A 14925-nucleotide genomic window follows, 5' to 3' on the forward strand; every position below is an offset into this window, starting at 1 on the left:
CCGCCACTGCCCCAGCCTCCGCCGGGACCCCCGCCCGCCCGCGTCCCGCCAGGACCACCCTGTCCCCCTCCGTTACGCGCCCCGCCGAGCCTCGCCGGCAGACCATAAGAAAAAGATCCAGCCTCCACATCCAGTGCAATTCATCCGGACAGCCAAACTAAATGCTCCTCTCACCAAAAAATGCACGCGGTGTTTATCGGTCAGATTCGATTAGGATGTGGTGTGTAGTTTGTTGCTGGACAGCAAAAAAAAAAGTAAGAAATAACTGTTGTGACAAAAATTCAACTACTGAGTTTTCCATACGCAGATTAAGAGAGACCGTTTTCAGCTTTGTGCTCTTTTTTTATTGAGGCTGGACAGATTAGAGTATTTTAAAGCACATATGAATCCTATGAGCTTCTGATATCATGCCAAAATGTCCAAAGTAACCAGTATTAGATGCTATGTTATATTGTTAGTGCCTCTCTAATATTTCAAATTTTTTTATTTTTTTTTTATTCAGTGTTGTTGCAGATTTCACAACAGTTGTTGAGTTGCAGGTTCTCTCAGGTGAGTCTCTGATCCTGTACAAAAGTTCGAGTCGATGCGACCAAAGGAGAATATCATCGCACGTCAAAATGTAAGATGAATGCAAGTGATGAATGCGTAAAGGCAGGGTTGGACCGTTTCTTTTACTGTAGATTCACGATTAATGTCTTAGTATGTCACGAGGTCCTTCGTTTAGGTACAGCTGATGTGCAGGATTTGTCTCAAATCACGCGGTTGCTGGAATTTTGACAGATTCTCGAAGGTGCAAAAAGTGGGATTCAGGAATGGGTTCGATTTTATTCCAGATCTTCATCTGCACTGAAAAAAAAAATGGGAACTTAAAAATCGAAATGTAATGATTTTGTTCAAATCATAAAATAGAATTTAGCATTACTGAATCAACCTAAATGCGTGCATTTATACCAACAAAACTCATTTTTATGGATTAAATCTGGTAAAAAAAATGGCCCTTTAAGGTAACAATTGCAAGTTATCACTTTTTACAGTGTGGGTGAATGTCATGGAAACATGTCCAGGTCACATTTCACAACAAAATGAAAAGAAATAATAAAAATAAATATTTCCATTATGACACATTTAGCACATTTAAGCTCAAAATTCTCGTTACTGTAATGCTTCAAGATTAGTTTTTTGTATTTACCATTATTCTCAATGATTTTTATTAGATTATTAGTATAGTAATACACTTCTCTAAATTGCATCATGATATTTTATTATAGTGTGCGGGATTTATACTTTTTTTTTTTTTTAGTTTATACTGGACTTTTATCCAACACCTAAAAATGATTCGGTTGTGAGACACTCTATGTAATAAATGTAACAAATATGCATGCAAATATTTTCGACACTGAATAAACAATAAAAAAGATAACTGCAAATGTTTATCTCAAAATTCAGACTCTGGAAAAAAAGTCAGAACTGTGCAATTCCAATTCCAGATTTGCATCTCGCCATTCAGACTTTTTTTTCTCAGAATTCTGATTTATTTATTTATTTTTTCACCACGGAATTCAAAATAAAAAAAACGTATTTGTGACTTTTTCATCTTACAGTTCCAACTTTTCTTCTCAGAATTACGAGTTTATAGCTCACAAGTTTATATCTTGCAATTTTGACTTTATATTTTGCTATTCTGACTAGAAATTACCTTTTTTATTTTTTATCTTGTGGCAGAAACAAGCTTCCATAAATATATAATACAATATTTATATCCGCATATATTAAAGGAAGTACAACAAATATTACCATGATGTATAAATACTAAATAGTATTTTAAAAATATCATTATAACTATATATATATATATATAGTTATATAAATATATATATTTTTTTTTTTTGCATTATGGTAATGAGAATAGAGGGGGTGTCCTAAATGCTAAATGACTGAAAGATAAAGTCTTTTTTTTTTTTTTTGATCCAGGCATGATCTTGACGGGTTTCATGAAATCAAGTTTGATTTTTGTAAAGGTTGAACCTCTAAATACAAAGTCAGGTCAGTTCTCGTCATGTTTTCTGTATTCCACAGCTGTACTGTACGTATGTCGATATTGCGTTTCATCATCAAACATATTGCAACTGCAGGGCAGTTCACAGCATTTAATTTATTATCCCCACGCCTGAAGGAAGGTACTTGAATACGACAAGGTGTCCTCTGTTACAAACAGGACACTGTGCATGAAACCAAAAAATATTAAAATTTAAAAAATCACTTCGCCTCAGAAAACAGCCAGTGCCTTCTATGTGTTTGTTTTGTTTTTTAATTACTTTTTATACGTCATTCAAGTATGATACAGTAGCACTGTTTATACTTCTGTTGTAATATAAAGATTGGTGCATGAATTTTGTTTTCCCATTCTCCCCATTTTGCCATGAAAGTGAACTAGTGCTCAGCTGTGAACAAGCAAAAACTTTCACTTCTCCCAGTTATTAAAATGAGATATAATGTGGACCAAACCAAAGCTATTGATGGCAACAGCTGCAGTGTGATGCTATAGGTTTGTGCTTTTCTTTTGTTTTATTTGTTGTGGCAATCATTTGAAACATTGTGATCTGTACTATTCCACAAAAACAAGTTGATACCCAAATTATAATTCACAATTATATTGTGTTGTGATGTAGTAAGTGTATTAACAACAATACTGATGCATCTATTGAAAGGCTCATAAAGTTTACTTTTTCACAGTATTAATAAAGGTCGACTTTCAAGCTTTTACTGCATTGGTCTGGTTATTGGTAAGCCTGCTAATGACGTGTAACTGCTCACAAGACCCTCCTTAAGACTGAAATAATCACTTAAAGCTGTTTTTGTGGCCACTGGAAATCGTTTGTTTTGTTTAGGGTGGCTTTTGCAATGCAAACCTTTCGGTATAAATATAATGCAAGACAATCCATGGAAATGGACACAATAAAACTTGAGTTTGATGGGAGCTTCACCTCTCGCTGACCCTCATAGCAGGTTCACAGTCCACTAAATCTACTTTAGGTTTCTCAGCAAGGACTGTACACATCATATCTTGTACTTTAGACAATAATCCAAGGGAAATTAAAAGTGAGTTGAGGGGTAAATGTTGATCAGACAAGGGTTTTCCTAAATGGAAACATAGAATATGAGGATGAAGTAACTTAAAACTTAAAACCTGGCACACATTTTGGAATATATTGAAGGTATCTGTCTTACATATAAAAATTTTTTTTTTTTTTTTATTAAATGGGTACAATTTTTAAAGTGGACTTTTGACTCGATACAATTTCAACATTTCACAGAACTGAGAAAAAGTTACACAATTAAAAAAAAAAAAAAAAAAAAGTAATACGTTAACCAGTATTTCTGACAAATGTAAATGGGTTAAATTGACCCGCAACATAATATCATAAGGGTTAAAATAAATGGTTAAAATAAAACAAATAAACTTAAATAAATAAATAAGGTAAGGTAAGGTATTTTGTTTCAGTATTATTTTACTATCACTGATATAGGTTTTGTTCATATTTTGTATTAGGTTTTATTTTTATATTTTCTGCTCTCATTTTAATCTTAGTTAAACTTTATGTAATGTTGTGTTCTTTTAAAAATACATCTATATAGTTTTTAATTCAATTTTAGTTTTAGTTATTTTTGTACTAAACTAAATGAAACCGAGAAATATTGTCTTGGCAACTAGCTGAAATAAAATTATATATATATATATATATATATATAATGCACTTGTTCTGTAGATGTTTTCCACAGAAGTCTGTTATATTGTACTCTGGTCTTTGCAGATGTATTTAGACAACAAAATAACTACTGTGAGACTGAAAAACAAGAAAAGACATGAGACTCATAAGCATAAGCAGGCTTCTGTAAAGTAGCATATTCTAGACCAATTTGAAAAAAAAAATCTATATTTTTAAAATCAATAATTAAAAAAATGGTTTAAAATATGTATTTACTGATTTGCAAATATCATGAATTATTATGATTAATTCATAGATATCACTATATATATATATAATAATAAATTACCTATTTATAAAAAATAAAATATTTAAATTAAAAAACAGTTTATTATTTGAAACTTCTGTACTTTATAAAACAAAATTATCAGACCATCATAAAAAGATATCATGAATCAGGATCATAAAAGGTAACAGTTTAAATCAATCAATCATGTGCAGTTAGAGAACCTTGCCCAGACACTTTCTCTTGTACATTAATATAAATTCACTTCAAATCTTGATGTTAATTAAAAAAAAATACAAAATCCAAAAACAACAGCAGGAACTAAATGTTTTAACTGCTGTATGTCTCTATGATGTGGGAAGGTTTGCTCCTTTTGCATGTCTTTAGCGTGTCTGATAAGGGCTTTGAGGTTTTGGCATCGCAACAAATATCTGCCTTATAAACACACACACACACACACACACACACTCACATTTCTTAAAATCCTAACAGTGCGTCATACAAAAGTCTCAATAGCCCAGTGATTTATGAGCTCTGTGTGTTATACTGCAGCTTTGCCCTTGATGCAAAACTGGAAACGATTAAATAACCATTATTTGAAAATCAAACTGTTGTTCCAAAGGATAGCGAACAGGCAATTTGGGCTTTAAAAATGACAAACGAATAAAGCTTGCTGGTAATTTAGCTTCTCAAAATGACACAATAGCAAGCCGTTATTTTTTCCAGTTGCCGAATCTGAGGCCTGTGTTCGCAGACGGCGATAATAAGGTGACACGGTGATGAAACTCGGTGAAACGGTCCCTCGCTCTCCTCCTACGCCTGTGGTCACACGCAGCAGCTCGACTCGCAAATCCCCCCTTGTCTTTGTTTATGCACAGCCTGACCGCGTCCACCGACAGTCTGTGATATTTTTCTGCTCAAAAACCCCGGGCCAAGGGAATGTGCTGATTGTCAGGCTTTTCGGAGCCATTCTCACATTGCAACCCCATCTGAACTTCCCTCGGCGAACCTTCTACTCCTGCACTCCTTATTCCTAGTATTTGGATGCCCTTGTCTCCAAGGTAACACACAAAGACACAGATGTTTCTCGGTTAGCCAAAGCAATTTGTGAGGACAGACGGAGTGCAGAAGACAAGTATAGGCCTTCGACGTGAGTGTAGTCTGAAGAGACGTTTTGGAGTGAAAACACTGTAATCGAGACATGACATGAACCCAGCAGAAAGCCTTTACCAGGAATGTGAGTGCTTTTCATCAAGACATTTGCATAATGTCTGGCTTGTCTGGGGATCTATATATGAAATTACTTTGATACAAGTCTCAGCCTTTGCTGTAAATAATTACTCTCGTGCTCAGTAAAAGCGAGTCTGAGTGTGTTTGAAGTTTTCTCATTTTCAGCATCAGAAATGCCTGTCATCTTGGTCCAGTTGGTATCTTGATTGATAATTGAAATCCCTAAATACCTTAAATACCGAAATTAGTTTCATTTAAAGACTTGAATTGAGCGTGATATTTAATGACATTACTAAAATCTAGAGTCAAAGACACAAAGAGTGTCTAAGAAAAAAAACTGGACAAATCCTTTGAAAAACTGTTGCTACGTTGTACACTTGTATTTGTATTGGTTTCATATGTTTTTGCATGTATAAAAAAAATAAATAAAAATAAATAAATAAATAACAATTAAAATAATAAAATAAAATAAAATAAAATAAAATAAAATAAATAAAATAAAGAAGAGAAGACACATCCCTGAGGGGAAGATGGGGGCCAGTTGGTCAGCGCAGACTTTTAGACAGGCAGGTGAAACACCGTCTGGGCCTGAAGCTTTCCTAGTCTTCCGTTTTCTGAAGATCCGGTTCACATTCTCTACTCAGACCTTAAGCGCAGATTGAATGGAAGGAGAGGGAGGAAGAGGGGTTGCAGAAGGGTGTAGGTGAATGTGTGAAGTGCAGATCAGAGGGTGGGGGGTGTGAGACTGGGTTTTTCAAACCGGCAATAAAACACATTCAGATCGTCAGCCAGGTGTTGATTCTCCACAGACTGTTGGGGGGGGAGTCTTGTACTTGGTGATGTTCCTCAGAAACTTTATATCATTTTCAATTAATGTTTACATTTAAAATTGTCATGTGGTGTAACCATCAAATGCACACATCTTAATATTTTCATAAAAGTTTTTTTAAGTTATATATATGCTTTTTTTTTTTTTTACAAATATCACAAATTATTAATTTATAAATAAGGTTTTTGCAAAGTCGCACCACATGACATTTCCTAAAGTTTGATATGTTTTTGAAAAACTTTTATATTATTTTCAACAAATGTTTAAATTTAATGACTATAAAAATTGTATGTTAATATTTCCATAAATAATGTAAAGATTTTTCTAATGTAAAAGTTAGTTTTTTTTTTGTTTTTTTTTTTACAAATGTCAAATTACTAATTCACAAATAAGGCTTTTTGCAAAGTTGCACCACATTACATTTTCTCAACTAAACTTGGCTTGTCATAAAAAGGTCAAATTATACGATAAAATCTTGACAAAAGGGGTCGTCGCTATGATGTAATTTCTTGTTTGCATGTTTTTCTGTTTGTTTTCTATGTTTTATTTTTTAAAATATTTATATAATTTTCAATGAATGTTTAAATTTAATGACTGTAAAAATGTAATGTGGTGTAACCATAAAATTTGTACACATCTTAATATCTAATTTTTTCCCAAATATAGTAAATTAATAATTAATAAATAAGGTTTTTACAAAGTCGCACCAAATGACATTTTCTCAACTAAACTTTCTTGTCATAAAAAGATCAAATTATCTGATATTTTAAGAGACTTGACCTTGATAAAATGATATGCATCTCTAAGATGTCATTTCCTTTATGTTTCTACATGTTGGTTGAACCACAACTTTGATATTATATTACACATGATATTACATATAAATATAATTACATATAATTATTTTATATTTTAACAAAACTTTAAAATAATAATAACCTCAAAATGTTTTCGAGGAAATAATAGTGAGGAATTTCATTATTTTAATAAACATTTTTTCTGCATTATAATATCAGTACAGTTGCATCACCCTGACATTTTTGACTTTACGCCTCTCAAAAAAATGTCAACATGAATTCAGAATATAATCATAATAGATTCAAGTCACTGTATGTATAATACTAATATAAATTAACTCCCTCAGATATTTGCAAATTTGGTGTTAGGGTTTTTGTGTGTGTCTTTGTGATAACTAAATGTCTTTGTTAAGCTTTCTGAATATGTTGGTGAGTTAATGCTGAAACTGTTAAGCCATGCTGAGTAAAGCGTTTTGATGGGCTGGCATGGCCTGCATGTGCCAGGCCATCATGCAAACGTGGCACCCTCCTCTGCCCCCTCCTCTCCTCCCACTCCTCCTCCTCCCCCTTTACTGGCAGCAGCAGACCGCCGGGGCCCTGGGGGCGAGATCTGTGGCAGGGCCCCGCTCTCATGTCACCGGGCTCTGAGAGATTACGCTGACTCCTGCTGGTCAGAGTAGGCGAGCTGCTGCCCCGCTCCAGATGTCAACCTCAACACTAGACTGAGGCCGGACTCAAGGTTTTAGGGTTTGATGAGAAAGAATGTTAGAAACAGCAGAGAAATCTGATCCCAGATCTGCTGTGTGAACTGAATGCACTAAAGAGGATGTAAAAACCAGGGGGAAAAAGATGAGAGAAGCAAAAGAACTGGATGATAAACGAATTATAGAATTTGTTTTCTGTATCTATCTATCTATCTATCTATCTATATTTCTATCTATCTATCATTAAAGGGTTTTGGGTCTTGATCTTTTTAAAAATAGAATTTTAAGAGCATTTATTCTTTACTTATTTTTAACATTTATAAAAACGTTTTTTATAAAAGGTTTTATTAGTTTTGTATAAATAATTTTTTAATAATTGCAATAAAGTGTAAAATTTATTCATTGGTACCATTCACTTTCATTATGGAAAACGGCAGCCTGGACATTCTGCTAAACATCTCCTTTTGTGTTCCACACACATCATATAGTATGAGGATGATTAAATGATGATAGAATATTCATTTTCAACATAATTTGGCTAAATATTATATTTAGAGTGAAGATATGCTGTTCATGTTATGCAACCATGTGCATTTCAGTATGTCAGCAGATTTATTTGAGAGCATGAAAATAGGCCTTAATGCAGAACAGATGGTGTTTCCAGTAATACAACTATGCAGGAGTGTCAATCTCATTCAGATGAAGAGTGTTGTTTAAAATAAATAAATAAATAAATAAAAATTGCACATGGAAACACTGGGTAGTTATGTGTTTAGAGTATATCTCTAATCATCTTATGCCAGTGGAGTGACATGTCTGCACAGACAGGACAGAGAGGAGTCAGTGCTTTACAACATACAATTACTGCAGATTTGGCCTCTGGAAGCAGCATGAGGTGCTCACTTAAAATAATTAAAGCCAGGGACATTAAGGTAAACACTCATTGTCTGACACTACACTTCACCGGGGTATTAGCATTAGTTCAGATCTGCTCAATGTCCACTTAATGTTTAAACATTAACTAAAAAATGCTCACGTGAAACGTGTAGCTAGGACATGTTAAAGTATTCTGATTGGTGTTCAGTGCACTGCTATGTGGTTAGGGTGTTCTACGGAGTTGCTTGGTTTCAGTAAGTTCTGATTGAAAGCAGGAAGAGAGTGAGAGATCAGTAGGTGGTTGGTTGATATTTGGCTGGAAAGCTCCGGCAGCTTGCAGGGGTTCAGATGTTCTGTCTCTGCGGCCTGACTGAGATTTCTGTCTGCTTTACAAACCTCTCTAATCCAGATTAAATGCATTCAATGTACTGTACCCCAGGCGCTGGCCTGTGTCCCTTCTAAGCCTGATCCGGGACAAAATGTGTGTCACAGTCTGTGTGCCACAGTCACACAAGCCACATTTGTCAGCTTTTTCAAAGTTACAGTTAAAGTGTGTATTTTTTACAACCAAAAGTAAATAATTTGTTGGTTAATTTCTCATGAAAAGTGTAAACATTGTCTCTCTGTGGCGGTATAAAAACGCACTTTTTTATAACATCCCAACCAGGCTGACACAGCAACATTTGCTAAACAAATGGAGAGAGTTTGGGGTGGGACTGTCTGTTTGGCCGGCCAATGGCAGACAGGGGGTGAGTTCAGGAAACATGTTTGGAGCAATCATTATTTATAGTGATAGTCATGGCAGTCGACTCTTTTGTCATTAGCAAATGCTAATATATATTTTAATTGAATATATAATAGATTTTAATATAATTCAATATATTTGTATATAAATATATTAATAAATATATATTTGTAATATTAAAAAAAATTATATATCTAATTTTTATATCTGTTATATATAATTTAATATTGATATTTAATATTTATACATTTATTTCAATTAATTAATTACAAATTAATTATAATAAAATAAAAATAATGTAGTTTAGATTACTATATTATATTATATATATACACTAATTTCAAATCTAGCATTTTTTATGTCCTAAAAACAGTTAATTATAGCTTGACTGGGAAAGTTGCACTGTGTGTGTGTGTGTGTGTGTGTGTGTGTCTGTCTGTGTGTGTGTGTGTGTGTGTGTGTCATTTAAAAATCATTTTATTAATTGCAAATTATTAATTATAATAAAAACTGAAATGATCTATGCTTATTTCACTCCACATTATTATATATTTTTTTCATATTTTTTATGGATTTGCATAGTTTAACACTGAACGTCTGGGACTGGAATATGGATAAATAAAAATCTACCTAAAAGCATTTTCAAACTGAGCAAAAAGACATGCTAAAAAGTTTTATGTGACCTTCGTGTAACAAAAATCAAAGTTCAATCAGTTAGTTTTAATTCAAAAATCCACAGTTTTCAGGTTGAGTCAGGTGTCAATCTTAGTAACACGCCACACAAGAAAACAAGATATTACTCTGGTAGTCCATCTCTCCTTCGTCACTCATCCTCATCCTCTCCTCCACTGACTCACACCCACACGCCAACTGCTTCGGCGGCTCTCTGAGCGGCTTTTATCTGTCTCTTCTGGTTGGATCTTTCTACAAAGGAGCGTTAAGTTCGCCTGTGAGACCTGCTGGTGGTTTCATCTCAATCTCTCTCTGCGTTCTGCTCAACAGCTGTGACCTTCAAATTTTCTGTGCTAAACAGAAAACAGAGGAGAATAACACACGAATACTGGCGGACACAACAGATCTGCTGTGCGATGACCTCATTATTACTCTGTCCAGCTGGGAAAACAGAAAAACACAATCTGATACTGGAACTGAACAGAAATGTGATGGATTTCAGAGCAGGAGCATGAACCCCTAGTGGGCTTTGATGAAAGAAATCTTCCATGCATTTGGACTTCTTCTAGTAGTTTCGGAAAGAAAGAGTGTTTTTGGCAGCTCTCTGGAAAATGGCATGAAAATCGTGAAATCCAGGCTGCATTGCTGCAAGCTTCTGCTGCCAGCCACACAGATGTGCCTGTTCCAGCTTTAGTCGGCCCATTGGCTCGTGTTTCAGGCACAAGTAGAGCGTTTAGAGCATGTGGGTGGGAAGACGGTCATAATTTCCAAAGAGGAAACAGAGTAGCTCAGTTACAGCAAACCGAGGGAGTTTTAGCCCGTCGTCGTCGTCCATTTCTGATTTGATGAAGCCTCCTCACTCACCATACACATTTTCTGCACTTGCCAAAGACGAATTCCTGTACTTACTGTATTTATTTGACATGTGTGTCAAGGATGAGAAAGAAGAAACATTTTCATTTTATGGCAACTTTATCCCAGCTTGCTTCTGGCTGCACTTCAATGTGCTTTATGTTAGTGAATCTCAGCTTGTTTTGAGATGTTTTCAGGACCCAGATATTACAGAGATCAAGTGGTGACCAACACGGTACCAGAACTGTTTACTGTACTAAAGCACATAAAAACAAACATTGAAATGTATGTTGAACCAATAATATGCAATGTTTCAATGCGGTGTTTCAGTTTTACATGGTTTTTATATTGACTGTTTGGTTTTTAAACATTAAAAATGTCATTTCATACTCTTAGCAGCCAATAATTCACTGCACGAAACACACTGCGGTCAAGTTCATTGTTATTTTCATTTCTAGTGAAGTGTATTTAATGCAGCCAGGGTCTTATTTCCTTTTATCTTATTTCCTGTCTATGTTGATATAAAGAAACTTGAATGAGATGGAAATGGATTTGGTGATAGAAATCTTCAAAACAGTTTGTTTGGTTTAACGAGCATATTTAAAATTTGGAACAAACTCTAACAGCTTTCATAAATTGTGCTCAATGCCCACAAAAATAATATGGACTTTTCAGGCTGGCGCGTTCGTAAACAAAGGCTCTTTTGGTCACAATGAATGTTACAGTTCATTTAATCATTTCATTTAACCCTAAAACACAACACAATTCAATGCATAATTCAAAATATGGGGAAAACACATGCAAACAATCAATATGTAAAATTCCTTCGCATTAATAGAGTACACTGAGCCCTATGTTTACAGATTTTTTAGAGTGTAGTTATTTAATTTAGCATTGTTTTTCTCCCTGTTGTCTACGATCAGAACAAAATGGACCACCAGTTGAGAATCGATGCTTTATATGCAACTTCCAGCTGCCACGATTTCATCACAGATGTGCTACACTCTAAAAAATGCTGGGTTAAATACAACCCAGCGCTGGGTAAAATATGGACAAACCCAGCGATTGGGTTGTTTTCAACCAACAGTTGGGTTAAATATTTAACCCAACTGTTGGTTGAAAACAACCCAATCGCTGGGTTTGTCCATATTTTACCCAGCGCTGGGTTGTATTTAACCCAGCATTTTTTAGAGTGTATGGTGAGGCCAAAGTGGAAACCGAATTGGTCCATTTCAAAGCCAACATCTGACTGAACAGATTGAGTCGACAAAAAAATCCCTAAGAATCAAAAGGCTGAATTTTCAGGAAATTGGTTCAAAAGCACAACCTTCAGCTGAATGAACTGAGAACTCACCACCCTGACACTGAGAATGTATTTATGACTTCATATCAGACACAAATCTGGTGACTTAGACCTTCAGCTATACAGCCGATAGAGACGGGACAAACGTCCCTCTCTACAGAGCTCTTAGGAGCGGGAAACAGAAGAACACACGGCTCCTTGTGAGTTCACATCAATGGAGGCTTTTTCCCAGGCCTCCAGCGCCATGAATGCGTATTTGCTCATGTGTAGGAGAGCGTGGTGAGTCTATGAATGTGTCATTGAGACGCAGCACACTGTTACACACAGCACACTTCCTCATTTCCCCTGGTTATAAGCTTTTTTGCTTCTGGCTGAGACATTTATCTGATTAGTCATCATTCCCACCAATTTAGGGACTTTTCTGAGCCGCAGCTGGTCCTCTTGTGTTTTACTGCCTAGCAAGCAGATTTGAATCCTAACCTAACCTAAACAGGGCTGAAGTTATGTAAGGAACCACATCACGGTGAAAGGGTTGTTTTCATTGAACCTGATCCAGAGAGTGTTTTTTTTTACTCTATGTAGGGTTCATCACATAAAGAAATACCCAAATATGTGCATGGGTCAATGACATAATGCTCATGTTGTGTCTATTTATTCGTAAGTATTTTGGTGTAATCTGTATTTCTTAAGCAGAAAAAAGCAGTGCCGAAGATTTGTAATTTGTCAATTATTATTTGAAGCATTTTGTCCACCAAATCAAAGTCATGTGATGCTACCAATATAAAGCAACAAAAACATAAAAATGAATTGACAATGTTAGGTTAGTTTAGATTGCTAATGCTATATGGCTATGACTCACTAAACGGAATAATATTTATGAATTAATAATTCATTATATTTAAATAATAAAATAAACAAATAAAAAAAACATTAAAAAATACAATTTGGCAACAATTTCATCATTTACTAATATACATAATTAAATCAAAAATTGTATTTGCTAATATTATTTAAACCTGAGCTAACATGAACTAACAAATAACAATATAAAACAAAATAACAGTTGTATTTTTACATGAACAAAGATTTAGAAAGACTGTATTACATCTATTGCTCATTGTTAGTTTATGCATTAAATAAGTTTAACTAATTGGACCTTACTGTCATTTTAAAATAAAAAAATAAAAACGTTTCAAATAATAAATAATAATAAATAAATGTTTTAAACAATAATTATTAAGATGTGGGATTTCAAGGTTTAAGGAAATATTTATTACTCTTTACTTAATGGTTACACATGACATTTTAGAGACATTAAATGTAAACTTCTGCTGAAAATTCTATAAAAGTTTTTAAACTAACATGAAAACCTGACATGCCTTTTTTAAACTAGATTTTTTTTTTTTAAGAATTTTCTTTTTTTCATTGACACTTGAGTATAGATGCACACAAGGACGACCAGCCCAAAATGAGCATACGCAGGAAAATCCCTGACATTTTTCTGTTTATTAAATGATTTATACATTTAAGATCAAGAAAACCTCCACATCAGTCATAAGCAGATTTCTAGGCCTGAGTTTGAAGGCCTCATACAAAACTAACAGTCTACTGAGGTCAAACATCATCATAATAAAAACCATCTGGAAATATCAATAACCTACCTGTTAACAAAAATATTGCACAAGACTCAGGTCTGGTAAGATCAACAGGACAGAGAAAGCACTTTTGATTGTCCATGAGGACAGTGTTATGCCAATACAAGGATAAAATGAACAAGTATTATTTTTAAACAATTCCACTTTATTCAAGCCAGAACAAAACCGAAATAAACTTGAAGAGTATTTCTTTGCAAATGCCTCCATCGTGTGGTTGATAATGGCACGTTTGAGGCTCAAAGCGCAGCAGGTTTTCTTTCACGCCGGCGGGAAGCTCAAAGCGCGCGAAAGTTTCTCAGGCCTTGTCAAAAACAAAACAAGCAGGACTAAAACCCGAATCAGCCGTTTTTAAGGCGAGTGAGACAGCTCTCTGCAGGGCCTCCAGCAACACCTCATTTGTTCCAGACTTCCAGCAGCCCTCAGCCACATTACAGGAGTCATGAACACCAGAATATTCTGAGCACAACAACAACACAACTCACTGTGCTGCACCTACGATTATTCCATTTATAGAGCAGACGCCATTTTCAATTTTACGCGGATGGAAACGAGGCTGCAATGAGGGATCGTCTTACAATGGCATCATCCCAATCAGCAAATTTCCTTTGGCGCGGATCTGGCCCATATCAACAGCTAAAGTGTGGCCCAGATTAGTTTGTGTTCGCCGGCCCAAAACTGGTCCACATCTTTTTAGCCAGAACTGAACCTAAACAGTGCCATAACCCAACCCAGAGTGAGCCAAATAATAAAAACAGATGTGGCTGATATATGGACCTTATATGGTATTCTTATATGGCTGAGTTCTGTAAAGGGCTGATGGCCCTTATGTGGCCCACATGTGGCTGATAAACCAAATGCCATTATTTAACCATATTTACACCACACCTATTTTTTTTTTATTTAAAATACCCATTACACAGTAAATCTTAAACACAAAAATGGATTCACACTCATTTTTAAAACGTTTATAGTAGAATTTTAATAACAGAATTACAATACAGAACATAACAGAAGTGTGCTATTTTGCAAATGTCAGATGAGTGAATAAATGTACAAAAATGTATACTTTTAGTAAGTCTCTGTGTTGAAAACCTATGTTTGTATGATAACAGAAAACTGGCTAGCAGAAGGCAGAAGAAATTATATCACCGTTGCGCTAGCTAGCACAATGATTGATACCCAGATAGCAAGAACGTTTGGGCCAAATGTGGCTGATAGCTGTCACATTTGGCCTAGGTATGGCATGGCTGAGCACATATGGGCCAAACT

At 34.9% G+C, this 14925-nt stretch overlaps 1 protein-coding gene across 1 annotated transcript in view; it reads left to right on the top strand.

Moving 5' to 3' along the window:
• Positions 1 to 359, top strand: part of antxr1c (ANTXR cell adhesion molecule 1c) — a 25766-nt gene extending 25407 nt beyond the window's left edge. Inside the window, exon 19 of the mRNA XM_016493120.1 lies at positions 1 to 359. This exon is cut by the window's left edge and continues 1 nt beyond it. Within this exon, the coding sequence (XP_016348606.1) occupies positions 1 to 108 (108 nt within the window). The 3' untranslated portion in view covers positions 109 to 359.
• Positions 360 to 14925: the final 14566 nt, after the last annotated feature.

This window comes from Sinocyclocheilus anshuiensis, unplaced genomic scaffold, assembly GCF_001515605.1.
Source record: "Sinocyclocheilus anshuiensis isolate Anshui unplaced genomic scaffold, SAMN03320099.WGS_v1.1 scaffold546, whole genome shotgun sequence".
Taxonomy (NCBI): Eukaryota; Metazoa; Chordata; class Actinopteri; order Cypriniformes; family Cyprinidae; genus Sinocyclocheilus; species Sinocyclocheilus anshuiensis.